Source organism: Antedon mediterranea, chromosome 2 (assembly GCF_964355755.1).
Source record: "Antedon mediterranea chromosome 2, ecAntMedi1.1, whole genome shotgun sequence".
NCBI lineage: Eukaryota > Metazoa > Echinodermata > Crinoidea > Comatulida > Antedonidae > Antedon > Antedon mediterranea.
In genome coordinates, this window is record NC_092671.1 from 24,082,343 (window position 1) to 24,108,246 (window position 25,904).

Genomic DNA, 25,904 nt, shown 5'->3' on the forward strand with positions numbered 1-25,904 from the left:
AGTAATATTTCCGATAAGAATGTCAGTATAATTTACATGTAACCTCATGATTTTCACTGTACAACAACAGCATAATAATCTTATCAGATTGCTTTTAACTTTAAGCTAGGGCTAGGCCTAGCTCAGCCGTCTGCTCAGCCTAGCTAGCCTTGAATTTTTGTCTAGAGGCCTATGTATTCATAGGCATGGTCGTTTCGCCCCATTTATCGTTCCTGGGTTTTCTCGCACATTAAGAATTGTGAAACACAAAATCCTATAGTATACAGAACAAGAGTAGTAAAGAGTAGTAAAGCGATGTGCAAGCTTAGACCTGACTGAAAAGCAACTATTCAGGCACCCTATCATGGCCCATGGGTAGGCCAAGGTCGGGTGCCAGCAAAACAAACTTCACTGCTGTCAGCCTAGCCTAGCTAGAGGCCAAGCAGCATCGGTACATACCTACACTCTAGTAGGCCTAGGCCTAGCTTTATTGAATATATAGCCACGTCTTTCTCAAATCTCGTTAAATTTGACATTTTAGTAATAGTCTCATAATCACATTATTACACTGTGAAACATAATAGGGTCACATTCAGAATGTTTTAATATACTTTTCGCCCGTCAAAAATAACATCGCGACAAAATAACAGATCGCCAGCTGCAGTAGTGTGATTGTGAAAAATGTCACGTGATCGTACTCCCTAGCAAAATAAAAAACCCAATTGGACCCGAACGGGGGAAAGTGTCTATTTACGCAAAATTGCGCAATGTATACGTGATAAAAATACCAGAAATAGAAAGATCTGGAAAAATTACATCAATATACATTTTACATTTTTTTTTTGGTGAAGAAATGAATTTTTTAGGATTATTCAAATATACCCCCCTTTTGCATGTAAAATAATAGGAAATTACAAGGTATCCCCCCAAAACGCAAAAAGGCGTGATTTTCAAGAAAATCGTACTTATTGAAAAAAAATTCAAAAAAATATGAAGTATAAGGGATGATATTTTTAAATAATAGTTGAAATATATGAAAAATAGTAATTTTCTGGGTGGAGCTCCACTTTAAAATGTGCCATTCCTGATATAAATTACAGTAACATGCTAATATAATTTTAGCTACAATACCTAACACAATAGTCATGACGATTGTTGATCTAAAAGTTGCGGATAACCCTTGTGATTGTCAAAGATCATCATTTCTTTTTTTTTTCTGTGTGTGTGAAGTTGTGCAGCTAACATTTTAATGGCATTTACAATTGCACAACGTGACTTGCGCACGATTTTATGAATTTTGCGTTTTTAACATAGGTGAAAAACGAAATAAAATTTTTAATTGAAAAAGTGTAATTCATATCATGTGCTAACTTTCTGTTGAAAAAAAAGGCATGTTTCACAGAAAGTTACGTGCACACGTGCGTTTAAATAGTAAATATGCAGAAAATTATTCTCTAATCAACTCACATGGCGTTTGCTGAATATTCAAATTGACTTTAATTTGAAAACCTCTATGATGTTACAAAGACTCTTTGAACATAGGCAACTTCAGCACGACACATTGGACACTTCAGACACTCTTGGGCACATAAATCACAGCAGGTCATGTGACCACACGGACAAAAAACAGTATTATAGTTTTGATCAAGACACACTTGGCAAAGTCTTGATTCCTGTATGTGATTGATTTTCTCTTTCAACGAGGCAATGATACTCGCTTCGCTTGATGGCCCATCCTGTGTACCAAGTGAGCTGTCACGTTTACATGTCTAATTATTAAGAATAAAAAAAGACAATTTTTATTGATGCACAAGTGTTACAAATAGTATTTTAACCAGAAATGTTAGCTCCAAAATATATCCTAAAATAGTGGCAATGTAGCTTAGGGTTGTACTAATACTACTCTCAGTATTAGGGCTTTTTTAAAATTAAAAAACTTATCTAGTTAATACAAACCTTAGATTTGAGTGTGTTCTCAGGGGTAGAATCATCACTTGAATCACCTTTGACCTCATTATGACTTTTTAGAGTCTGTATATGAGCTCCATTTCTCCTAGATGGCTGTCTGCTAAGCATTATCTCCTGTGAATGGGTACTTCTCATGGTTCCGCTTGTGAAATGCGAATCCGTCTCAAATGATTCTGAATGTCCTGAAATCTAGGTACAAATAAAATGGTTTTCATATGAACTGCATAGCAATTTATTTATATGTATAGTAAAGTGTAATACCTAAAAAAAGAAGTACAGTACAATCAAAATTATGGTTCCATTAAAACAATTAGATGTATACGAATGCACCAATGCAGCGTTTTTGTTAGGTGTAGAGTACAAAACACTGGATTAGAACATTTTAGGGTTAGAAGAAGCTTACTGTCGGCTGAACATTCATCTAATTTTTTAAATTTTATTAGAAAACCCTGGAGGTGCAAGATTAATGTGAAAGGGGAATGGCCAGAGTTTCTCTGAATGGTACTTATAGTGCTCAACCAAAAACTAGAAACAGTTAGAACATGATAGGAAAAAAGATATGATATTAAAAGAATATTTATAATGCAAACCTGTGGAATATCTTGTTCATCCCCAGGGTGAAGTAATCGCCAAGCTGAATCATGAACTTGACGTCGTGTGCGGGATACATCAAATCGAAAGATTTTACCACATTGAGTGTCTGGTTTAACCAGAACAAGCAATGATCCAAAACCAATGTGCGAGTGCTGCTGCCTCACTACCCTTTCAACTGTTTCGCACTAGAAGATATAACAGTTTTTTTCATATTAAATCCAAAGGCAAATTACTGAAAAAATGACAATGCTGTGGGTATCAGTAGCTGGATCTGAATGGAGACACAAACTAATATAAGCAAAAAGCTATATCGAAACGATAAAGCAAAACAGCCAGAACAATTTTGGGCAACACTAGCCCTTCATCAGTGAGAATTGAAATATGGTTAATATAGGTTGTCAATAGAATAATTTTATTGATTTGGGAGTATGTTTCGAAAAATTGTGAAAAACATCAGAGTTGCGAACGTGACTTATAAACAATTTTATGAATTTCAATGATTGATCATAGAATAAAAACCAAATTTCATTTTATATTGACACTTAATTTAATTCATATCAACAGTCAACTTTCTGTGGATTAAAAATGGCATGTTTCACACAAAATTACGCGCACACAAGCATTTAAAATTTAAAAATGCGCAAAACTAATTTCCAATCAACTTTCTACGCAAATCATGGCATTTTGTGCATGCCAAAAATTTGCTTTTTCAAACTTGTAATGCAAGTAGATAAGTTGTAGATATGAATCCATGCAACATTGTTACCTCTCGGATAATATGATGTCATTGTATGGCCACCCGAATATAAAATATAAGATTTTTGTCTCTTTTGTCATAGCTCACCACATTTAACCCCTTCACTGCGGAGATATATTTAAGAAAAATATATGATATTTTAATAAATTGCAAAAAAATACTAATTGAGATAATTGTGTAATTATTTTTGTGATGTGTGATGGGCAAAGGGTTAGTCTACAGTTAGGTATAAAAAAAATAATTTGCATATTTTTTTTTTTTTGCGTGTTGTGATAAACACGATGTTGCCCTATTGGGGGCGGGTAAATTTTGTTATTTTTGAAATGGCCGCCATGACGCTACTCAAAACTACTTTTCAAGATAGAAATATTATTATATATACTATACTATATATAATATAATTATAGAGGGCGGATGATTTTCAAGACGATAATACAACTATAGAGGGCCGTTTTTTTTTCTGTTCATCGAAAAAATATAGAGGGTGCTATCTATTATAGGCAAATATGATTATATCATTATTTTGCCCATACCCGGTATTACCGGGTATACACAGTGAAAGAGTTAATAGAGCGCATCTCGCTTATCCGTATTCCATTTCCCCCGAGATTTTAATATTTCCTATGTCAATCAATTATCTTTTGCATGAGTTACAAATATTTTTATTTTTATGACGTCATGTCTAAGAATTTTAATAACATGGGTCAATTATTTTCATCTTTACAGTAAATTTCAATCTGTTATAGCTTGTCAGAATAAAAAGTGATACTCATGGTTAAACGTTTTCTGGAAGCTATTAGATTAGATACGAATTCATGTGAACATTTTGCAAATCGGATTTTGTGACGTCCTCATATGGCCAGTTGAATTAAAAAAGGTGGATTTTCATCTTTTGCGTCATAGTTCATCACATTTAAAAGAGTGCGTCTATATTCTATGTATTCGAATCCCTTCAACATGTCCATATGTTAAAGTTTATCCCCCAAAGGCCCATAAATTTACCTACTTGTGTTAATAAACCAAATAATTATATTGGAAGACCGAGAGATTGGAATGATCCATTCATCGCAAATCAATACATTTGTATAAACGTATATTAATTCCGAATTTTGCCCTTACGTAAATTTATATAGACTAAATGGTACGCTCGCTTCGCTCGCGTACCATCTAGGTCGTGTCCACAGATGGTTCTCGAATACACAGTAGTTTCAGCGTAAAAAATGTACGTACCGCAGGACTATAGTAAATTGTCGTTTACAGAAACGAATAAATAGACACGATGATTTATGTAAAATTAGCACCCTGGGAATTAGGCCTTGTCTTAAAAATTAATCAATTTGAACTCATTTAAACAAACCCAATTTGTGTTTTCTATATAATATAACATTAGAGTTGAGGGATAGGAAAGATGATGGGAAGAACAATTTTTAAATATATTCTCTATCCACTCAGTAACGAAATATTGTTTTAAATGTTTTATAGGCCTATCAATAATATACCACTAAACACAGTAAAACATTTACGATTTATAATACTTTTTTAAAAACTGTCCCTGTTATAGTCGATTGAAATAGTAAAGTACATGTAACGATACACCACTGCGATGTTTATATTTTTTATAATTATTAATTATTACAAACGTTGAGAAGCAACTGTCAGTAATCTACCCACAATCACATTAATAAATGTTCTTTGTATATTTTGTTTATATATCTAACAGTAACCACATTCACAGTAAGACAATTTCGATTCAAATGGCGACCAAAAATGGTTAATACGTACAGTATTTACAATATTGTCAAAGTATTGCAATACTATAAGTTTTATTCTCCAAGGGCCTATAAATTTACCTACTTGTGTTAAACCAAGGGCTCACAAATTTACCTACAAACTGGGAGTCTGAGAGATTGGAATGTTCCATTCATCACAAATCAATACATTTCTATAAACGTATATATCAAAATAGTATTTTTTAAAGAAAATCGGCCTGTCTTCAACATTATGACACTGTACTTGAGGTTTTCAACCAGTTTTCAGTCATTAAAAACAATTATCGTAGGAGGAGATAGGAAAATGCGAATCATCCTCGTATTATTGTATGCAGGTATTTTTCAAGATGGACAGGCATTAGACAGTGTATACCACGATCGGAAAACACCCCTATTCGGGACAAATCATTGAACCTAAATTCGTTTTAATTGTCAATAACTAATTATCTAACTAAATTTAATTAGTAAACAGGGTTACATCAGGCGGTTAAAATCAGTATCGAAAGTACGAACCAACTTTATATACCATCGAGTAAATATTCTAGAAATAACGCGCGATTTACCGAATTTTGTCCTTACGTAAATTTATATATAGATACTATGTACCAACTTTATATACCATCGTGTAAAATTCCAGAATTTATATATAGATACTTTTAGAATTAACAAAAAATTTGGTGTAAAGTTTTAAATTTTAATTGAAAAGGTCGACTGTAGCATTTTGATTTAGTTTAATAAAATGGTTGCTACTAGATGTCAGTCACCTATGTTTATGTAAAAGTATTTCTTCAAAGATCCTGCATTCTGAATTAATGTACTGAAAAAAGATGAGGGCTTAATCAATTTTATCTCTGTTACATGTGCGTACAATTGAAGTCTAGTACTGTTCTGTCAGGCAACGGCAAGTGTGACAAAGATCCATATTAATCAGAAGGTTCAAGGTTCGAATGTCGGTTGGCTTTTGTTGGTTTTTCTCATTCTCACGGATTTGAAAGTAGTTTTAAAGATGAAAATAAAGTATGTTATTAATTTTACATTAAGAAATATTTTATAGCATAATCAACCTAGTAATAACCAATCATCAAAAGTAATTTGTGAAGGAAGCCTTCTATTACTATACATGAATATGAATGTTTTTTAACAATAAAGTTGGATAAAATAATCATCAATGCCAAAACTATATTACTAGTAACTACATAATTACTACCCAGGGATGTTACCACGCTGGTCGGCTCCGGACGGGCCTGTCCAGCACTTAAAATTTCCAACAAGGATTTACAGGCTGCCGACCACCACTATTATTTATTAATCATTACAATATTTATATAGGCCTAAAAATTGTACCAAAACATTTTACCTGGTGACATCCCAGCTACCTTAATTATTAAATTAAATACATAATCCACATTGTTCTTTCTGAAGGAAAATAAGGATTGTTTAGTGAAACATATTTACTCACTCTGAAAAAAGTATGTGATTCTGTAAATGAGCGGAACAATGCCTGTGCTGATCTTCTTGTAGGTAGTCTATATTTGAGCCATGCTAACACATCCTCTCCATCTGTCTCATCATGAGGTCTATAGTAATGTACTGTGAACTGATTTTGGTGATATGATACTCTACTAATATCTTCAAATTTTATACTGAAAAGAAAAAGGAACAAATATTTGGATAAAAACTGATTACAGTAGAACCCAAATTAGGGCAAACATGTTGGGACCTAACAAAATGCCATCATACCATCATTCTAAATGTCTTATTTCCAAATGTCTAGGTGAAAAGGGAGGGTATTTAATATTCATTCCGTGTTTATAACACCGTTCTGCAATTGTAGTCTCTTTTAACAACTTTTCTTGACATTTTATACGTTTTAATTAAAAACGGAAAGAAGTGATTAGTAAAATATTGTTGCTATAAAATGATGTGTATTTCATGTTAACATAACATTTTAAGTTTTAATCCTATATAAATATCATATCGCAATTATGATATTTTACTACAAAGAGTCAGAAGTAGAGAATAATGAATTATCTAACGAAAAAGTGATATCTAATGGTGATAATGATGATGCATGTTCAGCATTCTATAAACATTTTGAAAATTTTTGCCATGTGCCGTTGCCTGATCACATTCTAAAATCAACTTGTTGTGCGCACTGTCTATAACTGTTCTAATCCGCGTCTTGGAGCACTGCCTATAGCGATCCCGGCCTAGCATTTGTTGATGATTTACCATGGATAAATTGAATGAAGTATGTGTGTTTTAAAACAAATAATGAATATTTTGTATTCGCTGAAAAGAGAGAATATTTCATTCGTTAAAAAATTGAATGCTCTATTTGCAACTAGAGTAGTGAATTTTTCAACTCATGAGAAATTCTGACCATCCAAATCATAAACATCCATTATTTGCATACAAACTCATGATCCCATGAAAGGCAAAAAAAGGTATCACACATCTGGCATGAGACTGAAGTCACTAAATCTAAATCTCACGCTTTATCATCAATTTCAAACTTTGTTTTCAATGCCTTGAATTGCTGATCCTAGAACACAACAACATACAGTAATAAACATCAAATTTTTTTGGGAGAATTAGGGACTTTTTAAATCAGGAATGTTTCGGCCCTCAACATTTTGACCCAGTTACCCATTTTCGTCACCGAAAATTATCGTTTTTAGTAATGAACGACATAAACAAGTTGCAGCTTATTCGGCAATTATATGAACTATGCCATTTTTACATAAAATCACGGTTATTTAGTACAATATTTTTTTTTGAACATTGATACTGATAGTGTTTATACTTACCGTATGAATATTTAGTATATTCAATACAATAAAACATAACATAAGAAACACTGAAATTAACCTTTTTACTTAAGGATGGAAACAAAATATCTACACGATAAATAATGATACTAGCTATCACAATGACGTAATTTGTAGCACAACACCGTATTTCATTTATTGATTGATCTTTACAATGTAAACGTCACAATCACGTAATTTGTAGCACAACACCGTATTTCATTTATTGATTGATCTTTACAATCTAAACGTCACAATGACGTAATTTGTAGCACAACACCGTATTTCATTTATTGATTGATCTTTACAATGTAAACGTCACAATGACGTAATTTGTAGCACAACACCGTATTTCATTTATTGATTGATCTTTACAATGTAAACGTCACAATGACGTAATTTGTAGCACAACACGGTATTTCATTTATTGATTGATCTTTACCATGTAAACGTCACAATGACGTAATTTGGAGCACAACACCGTATTTCATTTATTGATTGATCTTTACAATGTAAACGTCACAATGAAGTAATTTGTAGCACAACACCGTATTTCATTTATTGATTGATCTTTACAATGTAAACGTCACAATGACGTAATTTGTAGCACAACACTGTATTTCATTTATTGATTGATCTTTACAATGTAAACGTCACAATGACGTAATTTGTAGCACAACCCCGTATTTCATTTATTGATTGATCTTTACAATGAAAACGTCACAATGACGTAATTTGTAGCCCACACCGTATTTCATTTATTGATTGATCTTTACAATGTAAACGTCACAATGACGTAATTTGTAGCACAACACCGTATTTCATTTATTGATTGATATTTACAATGTAAACGTCACAATCACGTAATTTGTAGCACAACACTGTATTTCATTTATTGATTGATCTTTACAATGTAAATGCCACAATAATTAAGACAATCCCCAACTCAGCTGGCCATGTGTATGTTTGTAGGGGATCAGCGGAGAGAGTGTGATTGACTCATAAATTTGTTGTTTATTATAAAAAAAGAAAGAGGTAGAGAGTTTGTTTTCAATTTATTTATTCATTATCATTGTTATGCTCATATTAAATACTCAGAGTAAATATAAATATACATTCTAATTATAAAATCAGTGAAAAAATCAACTCTCTTTGACTAGTAGTTTTTGAGATATGGTAACCATGTAATTTCACCCTAATTTGCATTTTTAAACTAATTTGCATATCATCAGGATGAGTGGCACAAGTGTGATGTTTTAAATTTTGATCTCCTCATCATATGTGACCATTTAAAGCAGACAAATCTCTGTTTGAAATTTGCTTCACTCAAAATGATAGATTGCCTAGCCTAAATGAGTTAGTTGAAAGCACTTTTACTTTATTATCCGAATACTGAAAAAAAGATCTGCCTTGTTTTCGATTCATTTGCGCATAATTAATACAATGACTTTGGATTCTGATTTTTTGTAAATTAGAGAATTATTCAACAAATTACAGTCAATATAAGTTTGCAGTTTATTAGTGTAGCACATTCAAACATTTGAAAGTAATGTTGATTTCCTGTTAAGAATGTGAAAGTAAAAGTACCAAGAATATAGTAATATTTAATGAGTCATGAAGAGAATACTGAATTGTTATAATGCTCAGTAGGATTTAGCTTAGTTTAAAAAAATATGAAACAAATTTAATGATACTTTGTTTCTATGTTTTAGTAAAATCGATTCTAGGAATTGAATAGCACTACCTATAAAAATATGTGAATGGTATCTGACCAGTTTGCTGACTCTATGTAAATGGGTTCAAATCGGCACACAAAAAACCCACATTGCCGAAAATAATAAAACTATGAAAAATCGTACTTTAATTAATGGTTTCTATTGCTTAAGATACCTTTGTGTTAGCAATGTTTTTTCATACGCAAAAACGAAAAAAATCACAAGCCTAGCTAACCGCTAAGCTAGCGATCGCTAGGCCACCTAGGCTAGGCCTACAGTAGCTAGCTAAAAGTTGCAGCCTTTCATAGTTGTCCCACAAAACATTAGCGCAATTGTTGGTATCATGCCGGGCTAAATGGTAATTGACGATGTGCCGAACAGGCAGCAAAGCGAATAAAAGAGGTAAGAAGAATCCATGAATGACAGCATGTAGAGTAAAGAGTTAAGTGTATATCCGAGGAGAAACCTTGAACAAAGTATCGGCTTCCGCTATTTTCTAGAGATTTCGTCATCTTGGTGAAGCAGGAACAGTTCACCGTCCTTAGTGAGTGACCATTCGTCTGGTAATTCCCCGTCGGCACAAGTTGCATGCATAGCAGGCATGTTTTTTCGTCTAGCATGATACATCTGCAAATTAGACATAAGGTAAATTAAATACGCTATTAATGGGGTTAAGAACATTGTATGAACATAAGTTAAATTAAACACGCTAACTAATTGGATTAAGAACATTGTATGAACTGAACATAAGTTAAATTAAATACGCTAACTAATTATGTTAAGAACATTGTGTGAACTGAACATAAGTTAAATTAAATACACTAACTAATTGGATTAAGAACATTGTATGAACTGAACATAAGTTAAATTAAATACGCTTACTAATTGGGTTTAGAACATTGTATGAACTGAGCATAAGTTAAATTAAATACGCTAACTAATTGGATTAAGAACATTGTATGAACTGAACATAAGTTAAATTAAATACGCTTACTAATTGGGTTTAGAACATTGTATGAAAATAAATTAAATACGCTAACTAATTGGGTTAAGAACATTGTATAAATAAATTACATACGCTAACTAATTAGGTTAAGAACATTTTATGAACTGAACATAAGTTAAATTAAATACGCTAACTAATTGGGTTTAGAACATTGTATGAACTGAACATAAGTTAAATTAAATATGCTAACTATTATTGGGTTAAGAACATACAGTAAGTAAAATTAAATACGCTAAAAACTAATTTGGTTAAGAACATTATATGAACATAATAAGTTAAATTGACGTACCTGTCGGAGTGGTTGTGTTGGGTTGTTGGCAGCACGTTGACATAATCCAGCCTTATATTATGTCTCTGCTAACAGACTCTTCATCCACTTCATGGCTATGTAGAGTAGCCATACTAACAAAAAGTGCGTCCCCTTCACCCATGGTGTGTACCCTTCCAGAACATGTTCTTTTTATACATTTCCAATACTGCTTGCAGTCTTGTCTTTGGAATGTTGAAACCCTCTGTATGTTATATTAACACCCATCCCTTCTTAACAACAGTTGGTCCATCCATTATAAATACGAATTAAGTTCATCAGCAATGTAATATCAAGAATATCTTAACCAAATGGTAGATGGTAGAGAAAACAATCTGTGTTATTTATTAGGTTATATGCATGATATGCATATAACCTCTTGATTCTGTCAGGATCTTTATTTATTTATTTATTAGTTATCCGCATTCAGCGGATAACTCCTTGTAACTGTAACTTTTTTTTCTGTATTCTTCTTTTTCTTTCTGTCATTTTTGTGTCACGCATATCTCAAAAACGTGTAAACATAACATTTTATAACTTTGTCAACATGTGGGCATTCACGTGAAGTTGTGCACCTGCTATTGTGAATGACGTCAGAAATGCGCAACGTGACTTACGTGCGTTTTTATGAATTTCGCGTTTTTAACATATCGAAAACCATATAACAACGTAAATTGAAACTTAACAAAAGTTTAATTTATATCTTGCGCTAGCTGACTGTGAAAAAAAATTGGCATGTTTCACACAAAGTTACGCGCGTTTGAAATTTCAAAATGCGAAAAATCAATTTTTAATCAACTTTCTACGCGTTTCATGTCATTTTGAGCATGTAAAAAATTCCCACGCATGGTGCGTGATTTGTGTTTTTCCAGCCTTTTCTAGTAATTTTACCAACTTTTAAACAATTTTGACTTAAAATTACGTCATACAGGCACGTTGAATTGGATAATTTACGTGCGTTTTTGATGAAAAAGTTTAAAAATTTGTCAAAATTATACCTTTTTAAAAATAATCAGAGATTCTAAACTACGAGGTGAACTTTTTTAAAATTACATATCCAGGAAGATGATAAGTTGTAGATATGGAATCATGCATTGATATGGCAAACCGGACATTGTGACGTCATCGTATGGCCACGCGAATATAAAATATAGGATTTTTGTATCTTTTGTCATAGCTCATCACATTTAATAGAGCGCATCTCCACTTACCTGTTTTCCATTTTCACCCCGATTATTATATTTTCTAGGTCAATCAACTATCTTACGCATGAGTTAAAAATATTTTAATTTCTATGACGTCATCATGTCTAAAAATGTAATAACGTGGGTCACTTATATTCATCTTTACAGTAAATTTTAATCTGTTATAGCTCATCAGAATAAAAAGTGATAATCATGATTAAAACGTTTTCTGGAAGCTATTGGATTGTAGATACGAATTCATGTGAACATTTTGCCAATCAGATGTTGTTACGTCATCATATGGCCAGTTGAATATAAAAAGTCGTATTTTTATATTTTGCGTCATAGTTCATCACATTTAAAAGAGCATGCATCTATATTTTATGTATTCAAATTTCTTTTACACGTTAATATGTTGTTGCTGAGATAATTTGCTTCCGAAATTGCTATCTTAGTTTTCCATTTTGATACCTTCGACAAGTTAAAAATTGGAATAATTGGCGGGTCCCGTAATTTCACCTATTCTACACTGTATGTAATGTATACAGATTGTACTGTTTATAATAATAATAATAAATGAAAACTTATATAGCGCCGGTATCCTCCACCCATGTGGCGCTCATGGCGCTTTGTGCATTAACAACGTGCGAGAACATCAGCGAATAGCGACGTCTTTAGGTTGGTCTTGAAACTGTTTAGACTAGTTGAGCATTTAACTGTTGCTGGTAAGCTGTTCCATACACTTGCGGCCGCAACGTAAAAAGATCTCTGACCCCATTGATTTTTCGCTCTACGCTGTTTATACTGTATATATGACACGAAATTGACAGTAATCAGCAATAACAACATATCATATTCTTCAGTTCAGGTCATAATGCCATAATCTTTTTCTGTGTGCAATATTCCAACGTATGACGTGCACGTGGCGTTTGTCGTGCGGATAACTAACTCGTCAAAGTGACGAGTTTCATGTCTAGTTTATTTATTCTTTCCTTAGCATTATTTTGTCCGTGAATTATCTTGATATCAGTTTCATCTAGCTAAGTCAATTTTTCAGAGTATATTCCTTATGGCCAGGAATCGATGTGGTTATGTTTTCACGGTGCGCAATCAAACATTACGCGGTCTACGCGCGATTTAACGAAATCACGTTTGTAATCATATCTTCACAAGCATGAATCACTTTTAAACAAAATTTGGTACTCATAAATTTAAGGTCATATTTCATCATATGGCAATACAATTACGTACGTAGCGCATATAACGCATGCGTACGCCCGCTTAAAATGTTCAAAATTGTCAGAATTTATATTCGATGAAATTAGAGTACGTTTCAGGCAATTTTAAGCGTTAAAAAAATTGCCATGAGTGTGCAGATTTTTGCACGCGCACTGCGCGTCATCAAACGTTAATGCGCACTGTTTTTGTCCGATTACTGTTGTATAACCTTTCTTTGATAATATCATCATATTTTATTCACTTTTCAACGCTAAATTGCGTTAGTTAACAAAATGGTGAAAATATGCTAAATTTTAGAATTAATATGGATCGTCAGAATGCTCGGGAACACCTATTTTTTATTTCATTTTCTTGAAGTGTATGTATCATATGTATGATTTATTATGAAATTAAGAGAACAAAAGTTAATTAAGTCATCATTAATTGCATATATTAAATTTAAAAAAATTAATTTCAACCATCAAACAAATTATGACATTTTCTTAGGCCAAAATAACAAACTTGACATTAACTTTCTTCCTTCAAAAGTTCATAGTTGGGGAGCCAGAGGGGGTTTACCTGCACCCTCTAGCAAACTATAACAATGTTTTTTTGCTTCCTTATATCAATACAAATCAATTTTTTGCTGTTGGCCGAAAAAAAATTGGGATGCTCGGTCAGTACAGGGGCCAAAAGGTCAATATGGTCAAAGTTAAGACTTTGCGTAACTTGGTAACTACTGGGTGTATTATATTTGCGTTAGCAAGATCCTATCATATATTATAAACAACTAAAGATTCTGAGAAAATCAATCGATCAATATATCTTCAATCAATCAATTAGCTTTATTTACAGTAAATCAATGCATATTAACCTATAATTCGTCATAGTGACGAATTAAATCTAGTTTATTTATTTATTTTATTCACAATATTTAACCAGGGTGGCCTAATCAGTAAAAAAAAAAAAGGTCTCCCTTGTGGCCCTGGGTACAATAGTACTTTGTAAACTAAAATATAAAAATAACAGTAACATAATAATGCCTTAAAGTTACTTTTGAAAACATTTAAATTACTTGACGATTTAGTTTCTTCAGTGTTAAAAAGATCAGCACCTTTCCATTTAAATGAATGCTTATACAGTAGTACCGGTACTCTGTTCTACATTTTTCAAGGGAAAGTGATTTGCAACTATTTCTTGTAAAATGATCATGATTTTCATTAGAAAATTTAAAATATGATTTAAGGTATTCGGGTACATCTTCATTTAAACACGTAAACACTATTAAAGATGATCGTTTGAGATAAAATAAATCACAAAAAGGTTTAACCAACCAAGTGATGTGAACATATCTTTAGAAGGTGTGAGGAAATGTCCATTTAATATTAATCTTCCTCCACGTTTTTGAAGTTTAGTAAGTTTGTCAAGATCATTATCAAAACGTTTAGACCATACAGTACTGCCACACTCCCAGATAAGTGTGATTTCCAGTTTCCACCTTGATTTAGGGTGAAAATACATCAAAGAAGCTGTGATTCATGATGCACTTCGTGCTATACAATACATATATAAACATATTATTAAACCAGTCTGCCACTGCCACAAAAGAACAAACGCGCATGTAGCATGGATGTTAGACATTCAATAGTTAAATAATAATGGATTTACAATTTAACTCCTAGGTGGAATGAGATTTATATTAGATGAATGATAATAAGAAAAACCAGAGAGCCGAAAAGGATAACTCTTAAAATTACATTAAAACTTTAATACGATAAAAATTATTAAGTGTAAAAATTCTAAAAAAACACATTCCTTAAATAAAACGATGTGCACGATGTTCGTTTGGCTGTTTGATAAGGTATTCAAAATGTACATAAATATGTTCTAATTGTAATGTAGTGTTGTATTTAAAAACAATTCATATTTAATTGGTGGCGCGATAATTAATACAATACGATCGACATTAACCGTGAAAAATTTCCTTGCAATTTCCGAACGCTGCGTTCAGCAGTCCTCGTCGTTTCCCAAAATCGTTCATGCTGGCGGTGGTGTGATAGGATGGAAGGGATTTCTGCTTGGGCTAGGGGTAGTAGGCTATCAAGCAATGGTGTTGGTAAGAGGAGAAAGAAGGCTGGGGGTCGCAGTATCAAAATTAGATATTTTAATTATCAGCCAATATGACACCTATTCATTTACACTTTCTAGGCAGATTATAGACTATATATAGCATGTAGTTGTTCTTTATTTAACAGTGTATTACCTTATATTCACCAATGTACTAAATTCTTTGTAAAACTCACTAGGAGTGGTAGAGCATCAATGAATGATAATTTTATATTACATTAATTCTTAACTTTAGATTAAGATTTTAAAATTCAACACAATAACATCTTACTTGTGTTTTAGCTGCCTTTCTTTTGATAATACCTGAAGACCTGTGCAACACACGCCAATAACAATATCTTTCTTGTCAAATGATTCTGCAGTGAAGTACTCAACTCCATAGCCTTTCAGTTTACTAACTTTGTTGATAAACTTTATCTCAGCAAAAGATTTGGTCATATTCGCATCTAACCTACGATGAGCAATCTCCAACTCTGACAATTTATTTTCACTGTAAAGAAAAAACCATGTGCAATAGCATTAAAAACCTTTTCGGCCTCTTTGTCCAAGCAGAAACCAACAAGCACCAAGTTAAAGCATTGACAACTTGAAAAAGAAACACACATGTATTTGACCTTAGTGTAGGCCTAATGTCCAGGTGATTAAAAAAATCATCTTAAACTTCATGGATCACTGATCTTATCTTTTAATGTAAAACTGCGCAATTTTTACTCTAGGTAGCAAGATCAACTTTCGTATGCACTTTGAGGTCCAGATAATTTGACTTCAGAAATTGGTTTAGGATGGTCAAACAATCATTTTTGGCTTGGTTACACCTTTTGAAAATGTGGCGAAAGGTCAGTGTGAAACACCAATAGGTCCTTAAATCTCGACAACAACTCACAGCAAGGTAATTTTGGTCTCAAATTGATAAGAAGGTATACATTTATATTACTGTAGGTATCCCAATGTAAAAATTCAAATTAATGATGGTACTTTTTCTTTTAGTTAATTTACTGAACCTAATCTTTTGAAATTTAAATGAATGAAATCGGATTATCCATTCAAAAGTTATGGTCCGTTGAAGTTTCCAAAAAACAACGATTTTTGCTTTATTATAGTTTTTGAAGGGTTATAACTTTTATATTAATAACTTTAAAGTTCTTATTTTTGCCAAACCCATAGATACCACAGAGTTGTACAAGACTATTTTGGGGTCTTCAACTACTACACGCGGTTTTTCTGGGAGTACGTGGTGTTGTAAGCTGAATGAGCTATTCAATTGAGGTGGTTGAAGAAGGTATTTTTAAAATACTTTAAATATTCGTCATCTAGCTTTATTACATCTAAATTTGTAAGTTTCAACATTTCATAATTTATTTGTTTATAGTTTTGCCTAAAAGGCCTACTATTTCACAATTTAAACAGTTTATATCAATCTTCTTTAACCCGTAAGATTAGGGCCTAGTTGTCTGCAAGGACCTCTTGTGCTGATTTAAATAGGCCCTCCCTAGACATTTTTCTCGTCGAGTAGGTTGGGCAATGAATGTAAATCTAGTACTTAGGAGGCAGACCAGTTGTATTATACTTATCATTGGTTATCCGCAACGAAGTTGTAGGATAACCTCTTGTGATTGTACGAAATCATCATCATCATCATCTTTTTTTTCATCTTCTTTCTTTCTGTATGATTTTTGTGTAACGCTTTTCTCTAAAACTTGCAAACATAACATTTTGTTAACTATGTTAACATTTTGACATTTATGTAACGTCGTCAAGCGAAGCTTTTCATGATGTTTACAATTGCGCAACGTGACGTACGCGCGATTTAACGATTTTCTCGTATTTAACATATGTCGAAAACCAAATAACATTTTAAAGTGAAACTTTGCAAAAGTTTAATTTACTAGATGGTATGCTCGCTTCGCTTGCGTACCATCTAGGTCGTGCCCACAGATGGTTCTCGAATATACAGTAATTTCAGCGTAACAAAACTGGCGATTTCAAATGTACGTACTGCAGGACTATAAATACATTGTCGTTTACAGAAACGAATAAATAGACACGATGATTTATGTAGTCAACTAAAATTAGCACCCTGGGAATTACTTCCGAAGGAGAAACTTATCACAAAATGAGTCCAAATTTTTGATTTGGACTCATTTAAAGAAACAAAATTTGTGTTTTGTATGTAACATTAGGGTTGAGGGATGGGAAAGCGGATAGGTACAAAGAGGAACAATTTTTAAATATATTCTTTATCCACTCAGTAACGAAATATTTTGTTCATGTTTTATAAGCCTATACATAATATACCTCTAAATACAGTAAAACATTTGCGATTTAATACTTTGTTAAAACTGTCACTGTCATAATCGATTGAAATATTAAAGTAAATGTCACGATACACCACTACGACGTTTATATTTTTGGTAATTATTAATTAATACAAACGTTGAGAAGGACACTGTCAGTATAAAGTTTATTTGTATATAATAATGTGTTTATATATCTAACAGTAGAGCCTATCCACAATCTATATATAAATTTACGTAAGGGCAAAATTCGGTAAATCGCGCCTTACTTCTAGAATTTTCACTCGATGGTATGTAAAGTTGGTTCGTACTTTCGGTACTTATTTTAACCGCCTGATGTAACCCTGTTTACTAATTAAATTGAGTTAGATAATTAGTTATTGACGATTAAAACGAATTTAGGTTCAAAGATTTGCCCCAAATAGGGGTGTTTTCCGATCGTGGTATACACTGTCTAATGGATGTCCATCTTGAAAAATACCCGCCAAAAAAATGCGAGGAGGCTTCGCATTTTTCTATCTCCTCCTACGATAATTGTTTTTAATAGCTGAAAACCGGTTGAACAGCTAGAGTACACCATCATAATGTTGAAGACAGGCCGATTTTCTTTAAAAAATACTATTTTGATAGATTTAATATACGATTATACAAATGTATTGATTTGCGATGAATGGAACATCCCAATCTCTCAGTCTGCCAGAGTTGGTTTAACACAAGTACTGTAGGTAAATTTATGAGCCCTTGGTTTAACACATACGGTAGGTAAATATATGGGCCCTTTGAGAATAAACTTGCAATACTTTGACAATACTGTAAATACCTATTAACTATTTTTCATTTGAATCGAACATTTCTTACTGTGAATGTTCGTACTGTTAGATGTAATATAAAAATATATACAAATAAACTTTATTACTGAGACTGTGGATAGGCTCTACTGTTAGATATACAAATAAACTGTATACTGACAGTTCCTTCTCAACGTTTGTATTAATTAATAATTACCAAAAATATAAACGTCGTAGTGGTGTATCGTGACATGTACTTTAATATTTCAATCGATTATGACAGTGACAATTTTAACAAAGTATTAAATCGCAAATGTTTTAGGCCTACTGTATTTAGAGGTATATTATTTATAGGCCTATAAAACATGAACAAAATATTTCGTTACTCAGTGGATAAAGAATATATTTAAAAATTGTTCCTCTTTGTACCTATCCGCTTTCCCATCCCTCAACCCTAATGTTACATAGCGAGGAGGCTTCGCATTTTCCTATCTCCTCCTACGATAATTGTTTTTAATAGCTGAAAACCGGTTGAACAGCTAGAGTACACCATCATAATGTTGAAGACAGGCCGATTTTCTTTAAAAAAATACTATTTTGATAGATTGCTAGAGTACACCATCATAATGTTTAAGACAGGCCGATTTTCTTTAAAAAATACTATTTTGATAGATTTAATATACGATTATACAAATGTATTGATTTGCGATGAATGGAACATCCAGTAGTTTGGTTTAACACAAGTACTGTAGGTAAATTTATGAGCCCTTGGTTTAACACATACGGTAGGTAAATATATGGGCCCTTTGAGAATAAACTTGCAATAGGTTCGGAAAATGTTAAAAACCAATTTCTATTATTTGAATCGGTAAACAGTTTCCATTTATTATACATTGATAATGAAACATGAAATATTCCTATTTATGTCCCTCGAGGTTCATTACAATTTATATTTAGTAGTCCCACGGACTTCATCTTAGCCACTCCCCCGAGTGCTAAGGCCAAATTTATGATACCCTACTTTCTATGTAGTTACAGTTAGTTCTTGACGATAATAATAATACAACGAATTTAGGTTACACCCTTCGGCCGCGAAAACGTTTCTGTACAAATATGATACCGATTGGCTTTATTTCATTCAACAGCGACCATAATCTTGGCAATTACAGGATAGATAAACTATTTTATTATTGATGTGCTTATAAATTAAGACTCATGTAAACAGCTTGATTACATCATTTTACAGACAAACGAAACTTTTTTAAACCTACTGTTTCAATAACTGAGTATAATACTGTATACGTTTTCATAAGTAAGTGCATATACATTTTCGTGTTTTCATTGACGAGATTGTAATAGTAACTTCAGTAACTATTACAGTACTTATTTATTATACGACACAAGACAATTGTATCTGACAGGTACGTACATTATTCTAAAAAATAAGTCTAGATAGATCCCTTAGGCGTCATAAATCACAGGCCAACAAATCAGTACTCATGACAGAAATTCGACCCAGTTTGGTTCACACAAATGTTTACAGGAAGTTCAACACCACAACCGATGATTTGCCCTAAATATTTAGGTAGACTACAGTTTAATTTTTCACTGAATAGGAGCTTGAATTTCCGATTTCCATTTCGCAAAATGTCTAGGTCTATTTATTTAGTTTGGTTCTTATAATATATAAATACAATCAACTTTATTACTGCGGTTCCATCACCACCACCACGTGCTGCCGCCCAATTCCCGTACATACATTTCCATTTCTCCCTAATTTCTTTAATCCACATAAATTAATTGTCCTTTATGGAATCCAGTATTGGTTTTGTTGTCTCTATTTCTGAATACCCCAATTAGGGGGACACTTCCGTTTTTGTTTAGTGTCCCAAAAAAGTCCCCGTCCGTGGATTCTACTGTATTCGAGAACCATCTGTGAGCACCCCTAGATGGTACGCGAGCGAAGCGAGCGTGCCATCTAGTGTTAGTAATACAGTTTATTATTATCTAACAGGACGAACATTCACAGTAAGAAATGTTCGATTCAAATGAGGACCAAAAATAGTATTTACAGTATTGTCAAAGTATTGCAAGTTTATTCTCAAAGGGCCCATATATTTACCTACCGTATGTGTTAAACCAAGGGCTCATAAATTTACCGACTTGTGTTAAACCAAACTCTGGCAGACTGAGAGATTGGGATGTTCCATTCATCGCAAATCAATACATTTGTATAATCGTATATTAAATCTATCAAAATAGTATTTTTTTAAGAAAATCGGCCTGTCTTCAACATTATGATGGTGTACTCTAGCTGTTCAACCGGTTTTCAGCTATTAAAAACAATTATCGTAGGAGGAGATAGGAAAATGTGAAGCCTCCTCGCATTTTTGTGGCGGGTATTTTTCAAGATGGACATCCATTAGACAGTGTATACCACGATCGGAAAACACCCCTATTTGGGGCAAATCGTTGAACCTAAATTCGTTTTAATCGTCAATAACTAATTATCTAACTTAATTTAATTAGTAAACAGGGTTACATCAGGTGGTTAAAATCAGTACCGAAAGTACGAACCAACTTTACATACCATCGAGTAAAAATTCTAGAAGTAAGGCGCGATTTACCGAATTTTGCCCTTACGTAAATTTATATAGATATCATGCGCTAACTTTCTGTTGAAAAAAAATATGCGTGTTTCACACAAAGTTACGCGCGCACGCGCATTTAAAATTTCAAAATGCGCAAAATTAATTTCTAATCAACTTTCTACGCGTTTCATGTCATTTTAAGCATGTCAAAAATTCCCACGCGTGCGCAAATGTTTACGTGTGCGGTGCGCACGTAGCATTAAAAACATTATTTTTTCGCGTGATTTATGTTTTTCCAGCCTCTTCTAGTAATTTTACCAACTTTTACACAATTTCGACTTAAAGTTACGTCATACGAGCACGTCGAATTGGACAATATGGGCGCGTTTTTGATGAAAAAGTTCAAAAATTCGTCAAAAATATGCCTTTTTTTAAACGGTAAACTGCACGGTCAACTTTTTGTGGATGACATTTTCTGGAAGTTGATGAGTTGTAGATATCGGATCATGTATTAATATGGCTAACCGGACATTGTGGCGTCACCGTGTGGCCACGCGAATATACAATTTAGGATTAGTTCAATCAACTATCTTTCGCATGAGTTAAAAATATTTTAATTTTTATGACGTCATCATGCCTAAAAATTGAAATTACGTGTGGCATTAATTTCATCTTTACAGTAAATTTTAAACTGTTATAGCTCGCAAGAATAAAATGTGATAACCACAATTAAAACGTTTTCCGGAAGCTATTGGATTGTAGATACGAAATCATGTAAACATTTTGCCAATCGGATGTTGTGACGTCATCATATGGCCAGTTAAATGAGAAAAGTCGTATTTTTATCTTTTGCATTATAATTCAATACATTTAAAAGAGCAGGCCAAATAAGACGTTATTTTTACAGGATAGAGGGCGGCAAACCATGTTTTTCTCGTATCAGAGCCGTTCATCGTTGTTAGGAGATATGTGATTTCTATTACATTTTCTGGTTTGTTTGTCAGTTGCTTGTCCGGCCTGTAGGTCATAATGCCAACGTGTACACTTTCTTTTGGCCTCAACCTATCCCCTTAATGTTAAAAGGTACGTCGTTAAACGTCCATGTTTCACCACTTGCGCGGCGGATAACCAAACTCGTCAAAGTGACGAGTTTCATGTCTAGTTTTTATTAATATTGTATTATACGATCATAAATAGGCATAGCAATGATTATTTATATTTAATCATTATATTCTAGGCAGTATATACTACTCAATCATCATGACGGCAGACAAACGAAAACAATCAACGTTGTTCAGTTTTTTTGGAGCATCAACCGCAAAAAATCCTCGTATTGAAGGTACTGAAAGTGGTGCCAGAAGAAACGAGCGATGAAGATGAATTACCCAACAAGACGAGATATACGGACATATATGATGCTGTCACATCAGCACAAGTAAGCCTAACTTCTGAAACAAAGCTACATTTAATCATAAATCGTGAGCCAGAGGCCGGGTTCAAGTTTCCTGCTAAACTGTACAATGATAGAAGCGAAAAAGGAGGAAAAAAACAACGATACTGCTCAAGAGATTGGCTGAAAAAGTATGACTTTTTAAGCTATTCGAAGTCCGCAGATGGCCTCTTTTGCCTCTGTTGTGTCCTTTTTCTGGTAACTCCTTGTCGAGGAAGGAAGGCAAAAAATCTCGTCACACATCCTTTTCGTAATTGGAAAGATGCCCAGTCAGACATACCGACCCATGCACATCTCCAATATCACCAGGATTCTGAACTTCTTATGAGAAACTTCATGCACACCACGGAAACACCTACGCTCATCATCGAAAATCGCCTTGCATCACAAAATAGAAGACAGGTACGTAAGAACCGATTGTTTCTGATTTGAATTGTCAAGTGTTTAGATAAAGCCTCTATGTGAAACCAATCATAATTTAATGCATACCAATTACCATACACATTGCCTGGGCGACGGTAATTTAGTAATAAGCTGAGAACTGAACCACCCTGCAAGGAAAAACACTTTTATATTCGGTAGGGATTATTTTTTTCAGTGGTTGGTCTTGTTGGCCTCGTCGCACGACGGCCACTCAAAGTAAAATAAAACTAGATTTCAACTCATCACTTTGACGAGTTCGAAATGCAACATGCACATACGTTAAAATACATGAACGTTTACAATTATTATGCCATCTTATGACATGAGACATATGCTTACTGTGCTGAATTGTACCTATTTTGTTTCATTCATGTATCAGCATATTGCAGTAGAATACACTTTATGTTATATACAGTGTAGCATAGATGAAATTACGAGGCCCATATTTTAATCCAATTTTTAATACGATAGAAGATAATTATCTAAATAATATTAATACAAATTTGAAAAATTTTGGGCATGTAAAAGTAAGATGCGCTCTCTTTTAAACGCAAAAAACATTTACGAAAAAATGAAAATCTGACTTTTTGAATTCAACTGGGCATATCATGGTATCAGATAGATAATTTTTTATATGAATTCATACTGTATCTACAATTCAACAGCTTCCATAATAAGTTTTAATCATGTGGGTTACTTTTCATTCCGTGGAGCTATGACATATTGAAATATATGTACTGTATCTATGAAATTAAGCAAGTCACGTTATTCTATTATTATTTTTATGACATAATAACATTTTTTATTGTTGTAGCTCATGTGAAAGAGAATTGATTGAGAAAGAACATATTAAAATCTTGGGCGAAATAGGATAAGCATAAGCGCTCTTCTAAATGGGATTAACTAGTACTAAAGCGAAAAAATCCTATTTTAAAAATTTGAGTGGGCATATAGGCTAGGCAATCTATCATTTTGAGTGAAACAAATTGCAAACAATTTTCTTTTTTAAATGGTCACATATGATGAGGAGATCAATATTTAAGCATCACACTTCTGTCACTCATCCGATGATATGCAAATTAGCTTAAATATGCATATTAGGATGAAATTACAGGGTTATATGAAATTACAAGTTATATGAAAATGCAAATTACAGTGAATTGTCATATCTCGAAAAACCCTAATGACCAATAGAGATGGCAACTTCCACCTGTTGTACTACTAATTTGCATACTTTCAAGGGAAGTAACAAAGGTGTGATTTTGAGAGTTAATAAACAGCTGTAGCTGTCATCATTCCGTATGACAGGTTGTATAATATTTTTGAATGTCACCGACAAATTATACATAAGGGCCTATACACGTCTGATCCCAGTGTAGATAATAAAACAATATATGTCTGGAGATTTATTACCAATACCACTAGATTTTAAGTACTGAATGCATTGACAATAAAAACATTTTAAAATCATGTTATAGATCATACTACAACACACTACAGTACCTTATCCAGTGTTTATTTTTCTGTTTCACAAATCACTACAGTAGCTTGTTGCAGAAGCTTAAAACAAACAAGGCTGCAGGCCCAGACAACTTGTCTCCCAAGCTATTCCAGCTCTGTGCCCCGACATTTGCCCCAGTTCTTTACGAGTTGTTTAAAATTTAAATTTCATCAGGTTGTGTGCCAGAGGGTTGGAAGAGGGCACATTTCACCCCTATCTTTAAGAAAGGAGTGACTGCCAAATTTTAACTACCGCCCGGTTTTTTTTTATAGATATCTCGAAGGCCTATGACCGGATGCCTCATGACATTCTCCTCAATAAGCTTTCCCAGCAATTTAACATTACTGGTGATATATGGTACTGGTTAAAGTCATTTTTAATTAAAAGATACCAAAAGTTTAAAAAAAATTTATATGGTCTTCATCTAACTGGGTGGAGGTAACCAGTGGGATACCTCAAGGCAGTGTACTCGGTCCCATTCTTTTTAACTTTTTTTTAACGATATTATTTGTTCACTTAAATGTAAAACTGCTATTTTTGCTGATGATACTCTTTTTTATAATGCAATTAACTCTCCTCAGGATTCTCTAAACCTTCTAAGCTGATCTGGACCGAATTGGTCTGTGGAGCCAAGCAAATCGCATGCCTTTCAATGTTATGAAGACGAATGTCCTGCATGTCGCACGTTCGCGTAAATACCGTTTTTCTGGCTCTCCTATTAGTCCGGTGATATCTTTTAATTACGTTGGTGTAACTTTTAACTCAAAATTGACCTGGGATGACCATGTCCATGTCATTGTTTCCAAAACTAAACGTATGTTGGGCTTTGTGTGTGGCTGGACATGCTTTGACCAGTGCATTTTTGTCTTTGTACAAAAGTCTTGTTTTGCCTGGTCCGGAGTATGCGCAACCTGCTTGGTTTCCATGGACAAAGTCTTTGTCAGATCAGCTTGAGGGGGTCCATAGGAGAGCAACTTGTCTTGCTCTCAAACAGCATCGTGGATGAAGATGTGCTATGAGGAGAGGTTAAATTTGCTTTCAATTTCATCTTTGTCCATTAGAAGTGATAAATTTCTTATTATTTATATTTTGTTTTAAGGTTCTGGTGGGGTTTCTACTGTAGACTGCAGCACAGTTCATGACTGTATTTTAATAAATACCCGTCACAATGATCGCCTGTGCTTCCGACATCAAGCGCAAAGGCCAAATGGGAGGGCACCAAGGCCATTTGTTTTAAATCGAAGTGGCACCAAGGCCAAAATTTAAAAATTAATAACTAGGCCAAAATTTTAAAATAGCTTTTTTCCAGGCGAGGAAAAAATTATACCTGCAACATTTTTTTGGGATTTCCCCATATTCATCAGATTGCGTAGTAGTAGTAGTATAGGAGAGGACTGTCTACATCTTTTTGTATTTCATTTAA

The 25,904-nt window shown here is 33.4% G+C and overlaps 1 protein-coding gene across 1 annotated transcript in view; it reads right to left on the reverse strand.

Annotated features, from left to right (window-relative positions):
- LOC140040741 (E3 ubiquitin-protein ligase MYLIP-like) overlaps positions 1-25,904 on the reverse strand; it is a 37,421-nt gene continuing 11,517 nt past the window's right edge. The window contains exons 4-8 of the mRNA XM_072086899.1: positions 15,706-15,924; positions 6,527-6,710; positions 2,538-2,726; positions 1,936-2,136; positions 1-1,748 (exon numbers count right to left, since the gene is read on the reverse strand). Of these exons, the coding sequence (XP_071943000.1) occupies positions 1,491-1,748; positions 1,936-2,136; positions 2,538-2,726; positions 6,527-6,710; positions 15,706-15,924 (1,051 nt within the window). The 3' untranslated portion in view covers positions 1-1,490. The remainder of the gene's footprint in view (positions 1,749-1,935; positions 2,137-2,537; positions 2,727-6,526; positions 6,711-15,705; positions 15,925-25,904) is intronic.